General features: G+C 38.3%; 1 protein-coding gene across 8 annotated transcripts in view; it reads right to left on the bottom strand.

The window, feature by feature from the left end:
• The window catches only part of TMCO3 (transmembrane and coiled-coil domains 3), a 39213-nt gene that overhangs the window by 20725 nt on the left and 3397 nt on the right, over positions 1-15091 (bottom strand). For 7 of the 8 annotated variants that reach the window (XR_009276075.1, XR_009276070.1, XR_009276068.1 and 4 more), the window contains exons 2-9: positions 13141-13683; positions 8463-8684; positions 7251-7613; positions 6596-6787; positions 5672-5800; positions 2581-2673; positions 1264-1450; positions 208-325 (exon numbers count right to left, since the gene is read on the bottom strand). Coding sequence is in view for 2 of the 8 variants with exons in the window: in XM_058826279.1 (XP_058682262.1) it covers positions 208-325; positions 1264-1450; positions 2581-2673; positions 5672-5800; positions 6596-6787; positions 7251-7613; positions 8463-8684; positions 13141-13587 (1751 nt within the window). In the remaining 6 variants the exon portion in view is untranslated. The remainder of the gene's footprint in view (positions 1-207; positions 326-1263; positions 1451-2580; positions 2674-5671; positions 5801-6595; positions 6788-7250; positions 7614-8462; positions 8685-13140; positions 13684-15091) is intronic. The other variant, XM_058826306.1, reaches the window with a different exon arrangement.

The raw sequence follows: 15091 nt of genomic DNA, 5'->3' as shown, positions 1-15091 counted from the left end.
CATACAACTGCTTTTTTATGACTACTACAGGTTTCTGCTTCACAACAAGTAGGAGCAGTAAAGGAAATCTCACTGAACAGAGGGCTTGTTTTCCATGGAATTGACATTAAATGTGGTGCTTTCAAATTCATATTGGCAATCTACATACTAATTGCAAGGGGCAGGGGGAAGATCCATACAATCCAACAATGATTTTTTTTTTTTTACCTGGAATATGTGCTCACTCCTGCTTGAATAAGTGTAGGCATGACAGCTATAAATAAACCAAGCTGCACATCCTGCATCACCAACATGCCAAGCAGTACGCTGCTGTAGTCAATATCCCCTGTACATCAGCAAAGTGGTCATGGAAACAGTCATCAGAAATCATGAATGCTTGCAAACACGCAGAAATCTAGAAAAGGCTTAATCAAATGGAAGCCCAATATAGCTCTTAATGGGCTGAAGGTCATTCAAAGCAGTCTAAGGACTTTTTTCCCCCACTAACAGGTAAATTAAAATGTACCTATAAAGACATATTAAAATAAAACCAAAATATTCATATGAAACATCTGTTACACAACAAAAACATAGACTTTGCTTAGCAGTTAAGCACTAGTTACACATTTAGTGAAATTCCTCTACTGAGAGTATACAGGCTTTATTCTGAACACACACATTCAAGCCAGCATGTGTAAAATATATACCTTGAATTTTGGCATTAGAATGAATATTCTAGAGGGTGAGGAGCACTCTAACACAATTTGTATGAGGGAGATTTGGAAGAAAGCATGATGTCAAAACTTTCAAAAGGAAAAAACTTCAATGTATTTGAGAAGCTAGAAATATGGCCCTTGAAGGTCCTTATTTGAAGAGCTGTTAGCTATGAAAGACCATCTGAACTGGTTTCTGTTTCCTGAAGAAGGATGTGAATTTTTTTAATTAACCTTTCTGCCCTGATGACATGCAGCAGTGGGCTAATCTGGTAACCTCTGAAAATTTCAAGGATTCCAGACACTCAGTAAAGTCAGTTCTCAATGGAGAGCACTGGTTGAGTACTACACTGTCTTTGCCCAAAAAGGACTGGCTATGTACAAATCAAGTACGCTTCCTAGCAAGAATACACACAACACTGGCCAGTGTTAAACAAGGATGATTGTTTGTAACCAGGCTTAAGAGCAGGTTTTGTTTTGGTTTTTTAACTAGCTTCTCTTATATTACAAAGTCAACTTCTTTCAAATTTTATTAGATACTATAGTAGTCTATATTTAAAGTCATATTTACCTTCTTTATCTCCTCGAACACTACCTGCAAGAAATCTGGACACCAGTGGTGTGCTTGACAAAGACAAACAAGTAGAAATGAAGACGCTCTGTGTTGGTCTAATTTGGAGCAAGTGCCCCCATAGTAAACCAAAGGCAATCATCAGAACTGTCATGTAGCAGGGTCCTTGCAAAGATATTTTCCATACCTTGGGAAGAAAACAAATTCTTGTGACACTTTTCTCACTGCTAATGTTTTTCACTGTAAATAAGCAGTTAAAGATGTGTGGTTTGGGGCTGGAGTACTGGGGCACAGAGTAATGGCCTGTCATACATACTAGATCACCTAAAACCCCCAACTTATTACACAGAATACTCCCTTCCAGAAAACAGGTGAATTTCCCAAAGCTCATGGAGAAATTAAGGGCCAAATGGTTCAGTATGGGCTGAAATACATTAAAATTATCAAATGGAAGACCAGTTATGTGATGTAATTCTAAGATGCAGAAAAAATGGGTGTGGCAAAGGCAGTCACCAATACCCGTAACCTGCTCCTAACTAGTGCACAAGCAATTCTGAAGCAGCAATTTACTACAGTTCAGGATCCCTTGAATTACTGATTTTTATCTTGGACATTAGATGGACTAGAAATAGCAGATTAAGCTAAGTGGTCATAAATTGTAACATACTTCAATTAAAGCTTTTCTAGTATCATAAACTCACAACCATCAATTTAGGAACAGATCATACAGTGCAATTCTTTACATATATAATACAGTTTTTCACATATTTGTAGCCACACTTTCCATTATTAAAATTCTAGCTGGTTTATAACTTTTTTTTTTTTAATTAAGACCAAGAGAAACTTGTAGGTTTTGCAGAATTCTGATGGCCACATCCTTTAATATTCCTCTGTTAACATACTTGCTCAATCAGTTTATTAGCCAGTATATATTATCAATTCAGTATGCAGTACTTAAACTTTCTGATTTTTTTATAACAGGAATGGTAAACATCACTGACACTCCATAACAGCAACTGCACATTTCTGCATGTTAGAATAAAGCAGAGATGGACTGTCAAACTGTGAGAGATTTTTGTAGTAATCAAACTGTTTCACTAAAATAGGGAGCAAATGTAGGGTTTTTTGAGAAACTGAATAAATAATGCATTCTGTTCTTTCCAAAGTGCAGAAGCAAATGTCACATTTGTCTTTTCAAAAATGCAGAAAGCTACACCAGTGTATTGTGGAGAATGTGTAAAAATCTAAAATATAACTGAAATATACAGTTTCCGTAATTAGCAATTAAATCCGTTAACACAGAGATATAAAAAATACCTTTCTTAATCTTTCAGGAGAAAATTCCAGGCCAACTAGAAAGAGAGTGAAGAACACACCAAACTCTCCTAATGTCTCCACCTGTACAATAGACTTAGGGAAAAAAAAATAAAAAAAAAAAAATCAGTGCACAGCAGTAGACTTATAACACAAAATTCTAAGTACGTTACAAAACAAATTGATTCTGTTTCCACAGGTAGTTCACTTGGTGCTCATATGACTTCAGAAGTTCCCAGAGCACCTGTGGAGTGCAATTATTTTTTCCATCACCTGGCTGATACTAGGCTATAATTTGGTGGGAGAGTGCTGTTTACCCAACATGAACATGTGCACTGATCTTGCTAAGTGTCAAGGAACACATCTGATCCAAGTAGATTGGCTGGCAAGCTGCAGATTGAGATGGACACTGAACTCTCAGTGGAAGCCTGCAACAAGTGTCAGTGAGCTACCAACCTTTGGGATAACCACAGAGGTGAAGAAGGCAGAGAGCTCTGTCAATGGTCAGACTGGGAAGTTTCCTTAAGAGTAAGCTTGCTGGTTGAAAAAAAATAGGTTATGTTTTATACATGTACTATTAAGTCTCCAAGGCTTGCATTCCAGAAGCTACTTCTTGCTAGTTATTTTATTGGTCTATTGGTATAATCTTTCTGCTAGACCATGGTTGCTGTTCTGTTCTCCATCCTCCAGGCTCCACACATCCATCTCTCAGACCAGCACAATTACCAGCTTTTGTGCTACAGTGAGAAGGATCCAACAGCAAGAAGAGTGGCTACATTCCCCATCACAACAGAAAAATGGGGATACCCCTGGCTGGCAGCTGGTGTACCCTCAGGGTTCAGGTCTCAGGCCAGTTCTGTTCAATAGATACATATATACATCAGTGATCAGAATGGAGGAGATGAATACACCACTCACAAGTTTGCTGGTGGTAACAGACCGGGGGGTGCTTTTGACTTTCTTGAGGGACAAGATGCCTTGTAGAGGGATGTAGACACACATTGGAGCATTAGGCAATGATTAATGGGAGGAAGTTATTTAACCATTCAAAATGCTGGATTTTGATTCACCTAGGATGGGGTAATGCCAGGCACAAGTATGGACTAGAGAGGGGGTAATGCCAGGCCCAAGTATGGACTAGAGAGGAGTGGCTGAAGAGCAGCCCTGCAGAAGGGGATCTGGGGGTGCTGGTGGGCAGCAGGCTCAGTGTGAGTCAGCAGAGAGCTCTAGCAGCCCAGAGGGCAAACCCTGTCCTGGGGTGCATCAAAGAGAGCATCACCAGCCACTCAAAATTATCCTGCTGTATTCAGTGTTGAATGGTCTCAGGACCCACAGGCCTCACCTGGAGCACTGTGCAGTTCTGGGCCCTACCATGGAAGGAAGATGTGAAGGTTCTTGAATGAATCCAGGAAGAGGGCAAAGCTGATGGAAGGCTGGAAGGAATGTCCTGTGAGGAACAGCTAAGGACTCTGGGTTTGCCTAGCTTGGAGAAAAGCAGGATGAGGGACAACATCATCATTCTCTACAGCTTCCTGAAAAGGGGAAGTGGAGAGGGAGGTGCTGAGTTCTTCTCACCGGTATGCACTGACAGGATGAGTGGGAATGGTTCAAAGCTGCGCCAGGAGAGGTTCAGACTGGGCATTAAGAAGCATTTCTTTACTGAGATGGTGGTCAAACCCTGGAAGAGGCTTCCTAAAGAGCTGATTGGTCCCTCAAGCTTGTTAGTGTGTAAGAGGCATTTGGACAACGCCCTTAAAAATATGCTTTAACTTTTGGTCAGCCCTGAAGTGTTCAGGCAGCTGACTGAAACAGTCTATTCTATTTTAAAAATCTAGTATTTCTTTTCTATGTATATACCACCCAGAGTAGAAGAAAACAAGGTTTATCATCAATTATAGAAATGTGTATCTTTTCTACCAGATTAGAATATGCCTGCCTTCTCAGTTCCTCAGACATTCAACTTTTTTAGGAAATAGAGAACAGACCAAACACAAGAGACCCAGTCAACATGAGTATTATCCTAGTGAATAATGTTTAATCACAGGTGCACAAGAAAAAGGCAAGTCACTTAAACTGTCCTAAAGAAACTTCTCTTGTATCTCTTCTGACCACATCATCTCCTTCAATGTAAGTCTCTTGAAAATTTGTTGTTTGGTCTCTTTCTCATGTCAGCTTACCAAATTGTTTCTCAGTCTAAGTGGTCAAACTTTCCAGACATTCTCAACTCAGAAATTATGTATAACACAGAGGCTGAGATTATTTAATTTCTTCCAATACAAGATCAACAAATTCCTACAATTTCTACTAATCCCTACTTTTGAGCTCAACAATCATTTTCAACAGAAGCCCATGCAGGAGCAGATGTTGCAAAGACAGTAAGTTCCAAGTGGTTTCATGGATATCAATGCAACAGACACATGCAACTTAAGCAGACATTACCATGCAGCCCTAGCACGTGTTCTGTTTTGCCTGCTGGCTAAACAATCTGTTAATGCACACCAGAGCACTAATCAAAACATGTCCAGCCAACCACAGCTCACGGTTTCGCAGGAGCCAGTAATCAGGGTACACGTGATGGAGCTAAAAAGGTTCAAAAGACTTCAGGAATGTGGGCAGGGTACTTACTGGGAAAGGAATAGGGGGACTAGGGTGGATGAAAGCACTACAGAGGTACAAAATACCTGTCTAGAAAGCCAAGCTATGTTCTTTGGGAACTATTTCTTTTAAATGCTTCCTCCACTGTGAACGCTGACTTTTTGCAAGTTTCTGTATATTTTATGTAATTTAAATAATTTGGCTCCCAATTGTGATGCTTTATGATTAAAATCAAACAGAAAGAAAGAAAAAAAAAGAACGTTACATAAAACTTCCACAACAAACAACCTCCAGTTTTCACTTTTAACACTTGTCATAATTTTACAGGAGGAAAAAGGATTGAAAACAAAATGATTCAAAGACATCATATTTGAAGCCCTCCTCTTGCAAAGGTTTGGGGATATCTTTTTTTTTAAATACATTTGAGGTGCATTCTTTTAAAACTACTTTTAAAGATTTCAACAAATTAAAACAATCATGAAGTAACTTGCACACTTACCTTGATGCTATTTAGTCCTGAGGGTCCTAGGAGTACTCCACAGATGATATATCCAAACATGGTTGGCAATCCTATTGTTGTGCACAGCCAGCCACACGGCAAAGACAACATTCCTATTGTCACAATATCCTAAATACATAAAATTTACAAAGGCATTAATATAAAGAACACATAAATTTGGGGTGAAATTGAAGACTATTATCTTTCAAAAGATAAATAGAACTGTAAAATTAAATGTAGATTACTTCCTGTGAAAAGGAAACAAAACTTCTGTAAATTAACCTCAGTGCTGTTGCAGGTGTAAGCACATCAGTTTTCCAGATGAAGCAGATGAGGTACTGACCTTAAATAACTGGGGGACTATAAATCAATTTATAGATATTTTAAATATATTATAGAAAATAGGCAAATTCCTGGGTGGAATGACACCTTGCATTAAAATAAGATGGTGAAACAACTGTTTTAGGTTTTATAACTAAAACAAAAATCCCAATCCAGTTATTCTGTATGAAGTATGAATACAATCAAAACTCTATCATGTCTATGTATTTTCTAGTAGCCATTTTTTCATCACAAGACCAGGTAAATTCTCTCTACTGGCAATACGCAAGTGGCTTATTAAGCACAGCAGTAGCTTTAACACTTTGTAGTCTGAGAGAAGGGACAGTACCCCAAAGGTTTAACAAGAGAAACTAAATAAAAACAGAGAGGATTCAGGTGGCATCATGATCAGTGTTGTGAAGAGAAACCTAAGAGTAGGGAACACATGGCTGAATCACCATAGATGGAGGAGTCATGAACACTGCGATAACTTCAGAGAGACAAATTCTGAAACTATACTCACTCCAACCAAGTAGAACTGACATGCAAACTAGTGGGACTAAATTTAAAAGCAAATGACAAGAATGTCTCTAAAATTATTACCTTTATGAAATGATGATCAGCACGAGGAATGGTTGAATCTCTGGGTTTAGTAAGGATATACTGATTGTTCTGAGAATCAATAAGCATACTAAGACCTAAGTCATCTTCCACTTCTCTTTTTGAAGCATTTCTTTTGGAGTTGGCTTCATCTTCTTCTACCCTTAAAACTGCTTCAAAGTTTACACCTCTTACCTTTAAGAAAACAAATAATCAAAGAAACAAAAAAGGGGAATCATTCAAGCATATCATAAAAAGGGAAAGACTATTTAGCTGTGCTTGAAGTTTCTACAGAACTTGTTGACACCAACTAAAAATACTGCAGGTTTTTTCTCTAAAAATATTTCACTCTCTTTATCAAAACTTGATGTCTTTAAAAGTAGCATTTTATTACCTTGAACAAAATCAATCAGAGATTACAAAGTGATATTCAGTTCACAATAATCTGAACTAAAGACAGAATTCTAAACCAATAAAAGGTCACTATCCTGTAAATTTGAAGGAGAGATTATAAGAACAGTTTCTACCTAGTTATTTTCAGGATTTTATTTCTCAGAACCGCAATTCATGAACACAGGTTGTAGTGCAGATTTTTTTTTTTTTACTTTCACCTGCTACACTTCACTATTTGGCTATATTTTAAGAGAAACTTGTGTACCTTTTTCAGAATATTGATTACTGTATTAAAGTTCTCTATTCCAAAATCCCACTGTTTAAGTTTAAAATGATGTTCCTTGCAATGATGGGGAAGCACACAGTCCTCCAGGTTGCACTTAATGATTGCTCTTCTCTCGCGGGTGGAGCTACAAGCAGAAGAGCAGGGAGCTGCCGGCAGGAGAAGGCTGCGCTGGCGTTGCGGCAGCGCCCAGGTGCAGAGGCGGCTCCGGCTCGGGCAGGGCTGTTCTTCTCGGCGGGACAGGAGAGGGCGCTCCCGCCGGCCCGGCCCGGCCCGCCCGCTGCCAGGTGCGGCACAGCCGCCAAATAAAAAAGCTGCTTTCGCTTTCTCTCTATTCGAGCACTGCTACAAAAAAACCAACCAAACAAAAACAAACAAAAACCACCACCAACAAAACCAAACAAGCAAAAAACAAAACCAAAAAACAACACACAGCTTGACGCTCTCTGCTACAGAGAAACTGTTTTTTGCCTCCTCAGAGTTCTCCTTTTGAGCAGAACTCAAGAGCTATGCTCACCTCGGGAGTCAACCTGGAAATAACAAAAAACTCCCAAATAAATTGTAACCTGTGTTTATGCAAACAGGGAAAATTTAGGGAGTCTATTTGAGGACGGCAAAATGAAACACTAGAATAAAGTGACGTATTCCTGGCTCCAGAGACACATAGCCTCACCTGAAGGACACTGTCCCATCATGCAACATAAAAACAAATATCAGTGCAGATAGGCCAAGGTACAACACAGAAGTCAGATGTGGAAGAAAGTAACATCACCAACACACTTCACATCTTTCCTTTGAACAATATATCTTTTTGCAGACTGTGAAAACCAAATGCAAGGATTCTTGCTCTCCCGTAACTTTCTCAAGAAAATTAAAAAGTGGAAACAACACTTAACATGGTGACTCCATATCCTGCCAAGTCCAACCATCACAGTCCCCACCACCACAGAGATGTCATGTCTCTCAAGGGCTGTATCACTGAGATGTCCATGTCAAAGTGACAGCTGCAGGGAGGACTTTCAAATCAAAACCATAGAAATCACTAGCAAAAATGAGCAATTACTCCTGTTTGCTCACTCTTTAACAATCACTAAAATCCTAACAACTATGTAACACAAGAGAAACACACAGTGTAAAAACCAACTATAAATAAATGCACTCCAATGAAATGACTGAATCTAAAGCATCACTTACAGATTTGTTGTCATCAAAGGCATGCTCTTCTATTTCCTCTTCCAATCTATCAGCTGCCTTCCTGACATCTTCCAGAATTTCATCAAGCATCGACAAGCTTTTGTTTTGGTGCTGCATATTCTTAAGGGCTTCAACCTGGTGTTTTTCTGCTGCTAAGAGTTCAACATATTCCATTTCTTCCTGTTGAATTTTACAACACACAGATAAAGTCTTGTCAGGCCTCTGAGCAGAAAAAAAATTGACATAAATGTGTGCTTCTTTTGACACAAAACATTTTATCAATGGAATAACAAAAGCAATATAGACGTCATGAAGATATTTAAAAATTGCTTTTTCTTGTGCCAATTTTCACTGCATAAATGAGCAAGAAAAACAACAACCAATCAAAATATCTACCAACTGCCTTTTCTATTAGATTAAACAGTAGACCTGACCCAAGGTTATTATCCAGAAAATACAAAATACAGAAATACAAGAAAGGATTTACTTTGAGAAACTCTAGGAAACATTTCAGAGCCAAATAAAGGTCAGAACTTTGTGCTTTTGAAAGGAAGCATAATACCTTGAAATCATAGCTATACTATCTACAACAAACAAACAAATTAGACATAAAGCACAATGCATCTTAACTCCATAAGCCCTTTTATAAACATAGGAAAAGGTCCGTTTATGGTTTTCAAAAATTACAGTAACTTTGGAAACAGGAAGAGAAAAAGGGCTGGGGAAGAGATGAGCAGCCAATCACTCTAGCCAAGCTTCCTGTTCATGTTTCCCAAAAAGTATTTTTCCTATCAGAATTAAAACATGTGACTTTTCCCCCTATTTCGGTTTGGGCCTCTTATCAACTTGCACTGACAACTTCTGAAATTACTAGGTTTCTGAAGCAAAAAGAGAAAATATGCTAATATGGTTTGATACGGTGTGAAAATATTTCAGTAAGTTTCCTGATAAAGTTATGATGTTTCACTTTTCTTTGGATGTTTCAGGTTCAAAAAGAGAACTAAAAAGCTTAATTTACTCACAACTGGGCCTAACACGTTTTACATAGTTACCACGACAGTAACCAAACAGAATACTTTGTGTATTGACAGAAAACAACTTGATCCTTTTGGGAGAAAAAAAGATTCTTTCCTTTACAAGTCTCTATTCTGAGAATATTTGGATGAGAGAGATCCTTCTTCTGCTCTTTTAGAGAGACAGTATTATTAAAAAGTGGGGGAAAAGTGAAAAAAAATGCAAGCAATCTATAGGTCTGACTGAATTCCCAGAAAATACAAGTTTCTGTCTCCAGATGCCCTGCCACTCCCAGTTAGAAATCAGAGAACATAGGTCTCCCATAGGTTGTGTGTTTTATCTGCCTACCCTCCATAGATATCTTCAATAACCTGAGCTTATAAAATGGTACTAAACACCTAGGCTTAAATAACTGGAGTGTCTCCTCCTCCACACATTTGCAGATGGACATTTTTTCCCCTTGGAACCTGCAGGAACAAGCACATAAGTTAATCAATTCCTTGATGCAAAGACAAGAATATGTTCAGTACAACCAGTAACTGTAACGAACCCTTTTAAAATCCTGACAGTCAGATGAATGCCTCTGATTGTGATGAAACCACAGTGCTGGTGTCTGTTGGTGTTTAGAAGTATCAGAGTTACACCCTCATGGTGAAAGTTACCCAGATCCCAAAATAACTGGAGCTGGGAAGAATGTAACTATTAATGTGTTTGGCTCAATGTCAACAACTGGTTCTTATGCAACACGTAAGTAGGAGACACAGTCACTCTCATACAGCCTCAAGGAAAAACATTTCCTATCTGTTGCTCTCTGCTAGCAGACATTGCTTGAAAGATGTAAGAAACAGCCCCCATATGAGCTGCAGATTCTCTGTTAATTCAGCAACAACTTAGTACACAAGATGAAATTGATAACAGTTAGATTGTTTCTCCTAAAAAATGGAAGAGGCTTTGGGTGCAAGGAGCCCATTTCAGCCCTTTCTGTTGGCCAAGACAAACAGGCTGAACAGAGCTAGACGCAAACCACATAAAAAATAATTCTCTAATTTCAAATAAGTTAACTTTCCCTGAATAGCAAGGTAGAAAAGCACTGAAAAAATCTGAGTTTAACTGCACATTCCTTCAATTAATGGAGATGAAGGTTTTTGTCGTCTATTAAAGCGGCATCTGTTTCCATCAAGAGACAAGTGTGACAGCAATAGACTGGGACAACCACAGGCAGTGGTGTCCATAAAAAGCACAGGTTAATTCAAACAACCTGCTACATGCTACGCAGAAGTGTATCACAGTACAAACACTGTTCTGCAACTCAGGCTGGGATTGGAGACACTTGATCACAAGGTACATACCAAGCAACCTCTTAAGCAAAGTAATACAGATAAGGATTGTGCACTTAACAGGAGCACCTAAAAACGCATAAGCAAAATGAAGTAAGATTAAGTAAGACTTTGGGGCAATGCTGATTCAGAATGCAGTGTTGTTGTTGCTCTCTGCTATTTAATCAGAGATGACAAAAGCACATGCAGAAGAGGTTGCACCTTTGCCATACTTGTAATTTATTTTTTTCCACACATATCTGATTAGAAGGCATCCAAGAAATTAGGAGCTAATTGAAAAGTAGGTAAGATGTGATTGCTTTTTCCTGAACTTCCAAACAGGATCCTGGAACAAAAGAAGGCAGAAACCATCTTCAGTGCTTCTTTCTTACTTCCCCCTGCCCCACACTGTGAATGATTCCATTACATCTTTCCACAGCAGCAGAACCATCAAGAAATGCATCAGACATACATACATATCCCAGCACTAATGACTTCCAAGCACTTCAACTCGACAGAAATAAAGGGAAGAGTCCAGCGCCCCCTACAGTTAACTGTATTTTCCATTCACTCACTGTTTAAAAAATAGATGTTCTATATATATATATATGTACCAAAAAAATAATCATTACAGTGAAAAATGAAACTGGGACAAAGTTGGACCTTAAGTGTGTCTTACAAAGTAAGAGCAAGTCCAAAATAAATGTATCCCACGCAATTTTCATCTTTTTGGCATGTATTTTTCCATATTCTTTGCTTCCCTTTATACAATAATTATAAGGTTAGAACCACAAATACTGTTTAAATAATCACATGCATGGCATAAGAAGGAAGGTGCAAAAGATTGCTCACGCAAGTAAATATTTTGATATTACAAAAAAAGCCTGCACAATCCACTTCTGCAAAAGCAAACTTTCAACAGGACACACCCCTAAAACACATCACTGTACACAAGGGCCTCCTTCTCAGGGAAGCAGTATTCTCAAGTTCAAGGATAAGTTAGTTCATTATTTTATAGTAACATTACCAAGAATTAGGTAAATGGGAAAGAAGTTTCTGGACAGCCTCACTGCTGCTATTTTACAGACTCTGAGAAAGAAAAAAGGTGGAAAATCAAGTGAAGCTCATGAAAATTTCTATGACATTTCTATGCAGCAGAGGCTGCCACTACCATAAAGTATCAATATACAAGTCATATAAAGCAGTTCATTGGAATACATCTAGATCCAAAATACTCTCTATTCAAATTTATTGTAATTCAGTCTTCATTTCCACTGCACAGTCACTCCATTCTGCTAAGTTTACATCCTAACTTCTACTTCCATCAGCCTATCCTGGCACAATTCAATGGACACCTTTCCTGCACAAAATTTCTTTCTGTCTTCACCTGTCAAGATCTGCAAATTTCTTAGCACAATTGCCCTTCAGAGACTCTCACAATTCAAATGCTAAATGCCAACTACATTTTTCTTCCTTCTCTCACTCCCTTGTGCAAGGGCAGCCTCTTCTTTTGGAAAACAGAAAACAAAGAAAATCCTTAGTATATTCCTTCAGTAGTTGAGGGGTGGAGAAAGGAAAATAACAATTTAAATACCAAATACATAAAATTACATTTTCTCTCAATGGAAGACTTTCAGTACACAATCTGAGCACTACCCAGTCCAGAAGACAGTGGCAGATTGTGTTCAACCTAATGGGACATGGGAACTCAAACTTTCCATGAAGTATTTGTGTTCAACTGTTACTCAGCTGTGTTTTTTCTTGGCAAATTTTTCAGCTGACTCTTTCTTGGAAGCACTGCTTTTCAAACCTGCACTTCTTAGGCTAGGAGTGCAATAATGAGTTTAAAAATATAGTCACCTATTGTTTAGCATGTTAATTTTACCCATATCTATACAAACATGGAAATGAAAGGCAGCAAGTTGTTCTAACTGTGGACTTCAGCTGAGCAATTCTCATTTAAAATGGAAAAAACAGGTTTTTTTCCAAACAGTATTTCATCATTTGATGGCATTATTTCCACTCAGCTAGTGCCACTGGCTTGTCTAGTGCAAGCATGCTATGTGCACTGATTCACTCTTCTTATTCCCCTCCCTTTAACATTATATTTGCCATAGGTCTTATGATTAAGCTTAGCTTTGTGATAAGAACTATTGACTGCTAGTAAGCTTTAAGCTCTACACTATTTGTAAATTTACTAATGAAAACAAATACTTCATTAAACAGTAAATATTGCAAGTTTGATGTAGATACTCTTTTTTATTAAAACAGACTGAAGCCATACCATAATAAAGTTAAAATCATAAGTAGGATATGAATCCTCTAGTAACAAACATGGGGAAACCAACCTTAATTGCAGCTTCTCTCAAGGCCTCCAGTCTCTGTCTACTGCTTTCTTTCATATTTACCACATCTTTGTAATCACCCTGTAGAGCTCTCTGGAGGCCATGGATTGCCTGAAATACTGAGTTTTCACTTTCATTTAGCTCCTTTTGGAAAATTTCGAAGGTGTGCACCTGAAAAAGTTTCTCTTCATCAGACAGTCCTGCATCCTTCTCAACTGCTCTTATGGCATTTTTTAGTTTGTTGAGAACAACATTCTTTTGGCGAAGAAGACCAGACAATTTTCTGCAGCTCTCCAACACCCACTGCTTCCTCTGAGTGATAACCGCTCCTTTCCCACGGTGCAGCTTTATTGCATGCTTCACTACATCTTCACGTTCTGCAGGGTTTGCTAAGGGGCCACAAGGCAGCGAAACCAACGTCCACAGGGAAATAAATCCAGTCGCCTTCATTCTTCACTGTATATTGCTCTTGGGAGAAACTGATAATCCACAGCTGCTCAAAGCTTTCTGCTACATGGTTTCTCCATCTCCAGTATGCACACCAGGCTGCAAGACAGTACCAATCAGTTATCAAAGATGGTAATGTTGGGCCATTAGATCAAACAAACATAGAAAATAAATCCAAGACTGCCTCCTGCACCACAAGCTTTAACAGAATACATATAGTCTTCTTCACCCAACATTTATGAAAACCAAGAAATAGTCTGAGGTTACTGATAGATTGTTTTCCCCTTGACTAGTTCCTAGATAACATCTTGTTTTAAAAGCAGTGACTGGAAAGCTTAGTCACTTCACATGGTACTCATCTGCACTTCTCACATGAAAGAAAAGCCTTTAAAAATACCAGGCTATGATGTCATAGGCTGCATTTCAACCCAGCACTAGAACTCATTATTCTTAGCTATACGTAAATCTCCTGTCTCTTCTCAAACCTATCCTAAAACATTGTACCATAATAATTTGTTATTTATAAAGTCTCAGAAGAATCAACAAACTCAACTACACACATTCAACAAAACAAAATAATAAAAAACTTATCTGAATCAGATTACATTATAAATCATAATTGTGGAAGAAAGAACAGCAAAACTTCTTGGACTTCTGAGTGCTACTAGTTTGGATCAAAGACCTCCTTCACCTGAAAGGCTGCAGGGCTAGAGGTACTTTACTTCAAAACCTATTAGGGATGTTCAAGATTTTAAAGTAAATTTTAAAAACACTAAATCATTTAATTCATAAGTTCATTTCCCAGCAACTACTTGAAGATCTATACTTAAACTGCTGTATTTAATTTTAACACCAAACAGGATAGAATTTAAAAGCTAATTTCCTCCACTCAGAACCTAGAAGGAACTACTGACATTATTGCAAAAATACCTATATTTTCTTTTAAAAAAATCCAAACAAAAACTCTCAAAAAAACCCCTTTTACCACAAAGTTACACATAAGGATATACAAAATTCTGTACACGACATTCTAAAAACTCACATCTCACAGAACATGTTAATAGATCATCAAAACAGCAGGCATTTCCCTAAAAATTTAGTTACAGTCTTGATCATTGGGCCAGCAGCCTTAATCAGGACCCAACACATGGACAGCCATCTGGAAGCAGTCTGCCTAAGAGAGAATCTTCTTTTCCTACAAGGCAGTAGCAGTCACAATCCCAGATATCCAAGACAGACATCAATACATAGAATGAGCTCTGAGCAGCCTGGTCTAGTAGATGTCCCTGGCCACAGCAGAGGGGTTGGAGCCATTGATCATTACAATCCCTTCCAACCCAGGCCACCCTGTGATTCCTTGGTAAGGAAATACAGCAAGCATAGTCATGGCACTACCTTCATTTTTTAAACGCCCTCCCATCTCTGTTTCAGAGAAAAATGAGAAAATCTGTCTATGGGTTGGTTTATTTCTTTTTTCAATGCATGAAATGCAAGCCAAATGAATATT

This window comes from Poecile atricapillus, chromosome 1 (assembly GCF_030490865.1).
Source record: "Poecile atricapillus isolate bPoeAtr1 chromosome 1, bPoeAtr1.hap1, whole genome shotgun sequence".
In the NCBI taxonomy this organism is placed as follows: Eukaryota; Metazoa; Chordata; class Aves; order Passeriformes; family Paridae; genus Poecile; species Poecile atricapillus.
The sequence above is the reverse complement of the archived record's forward strand: the minus strand, read 5'-3'. Positions and strand labels throughout refer to the sequence as shown.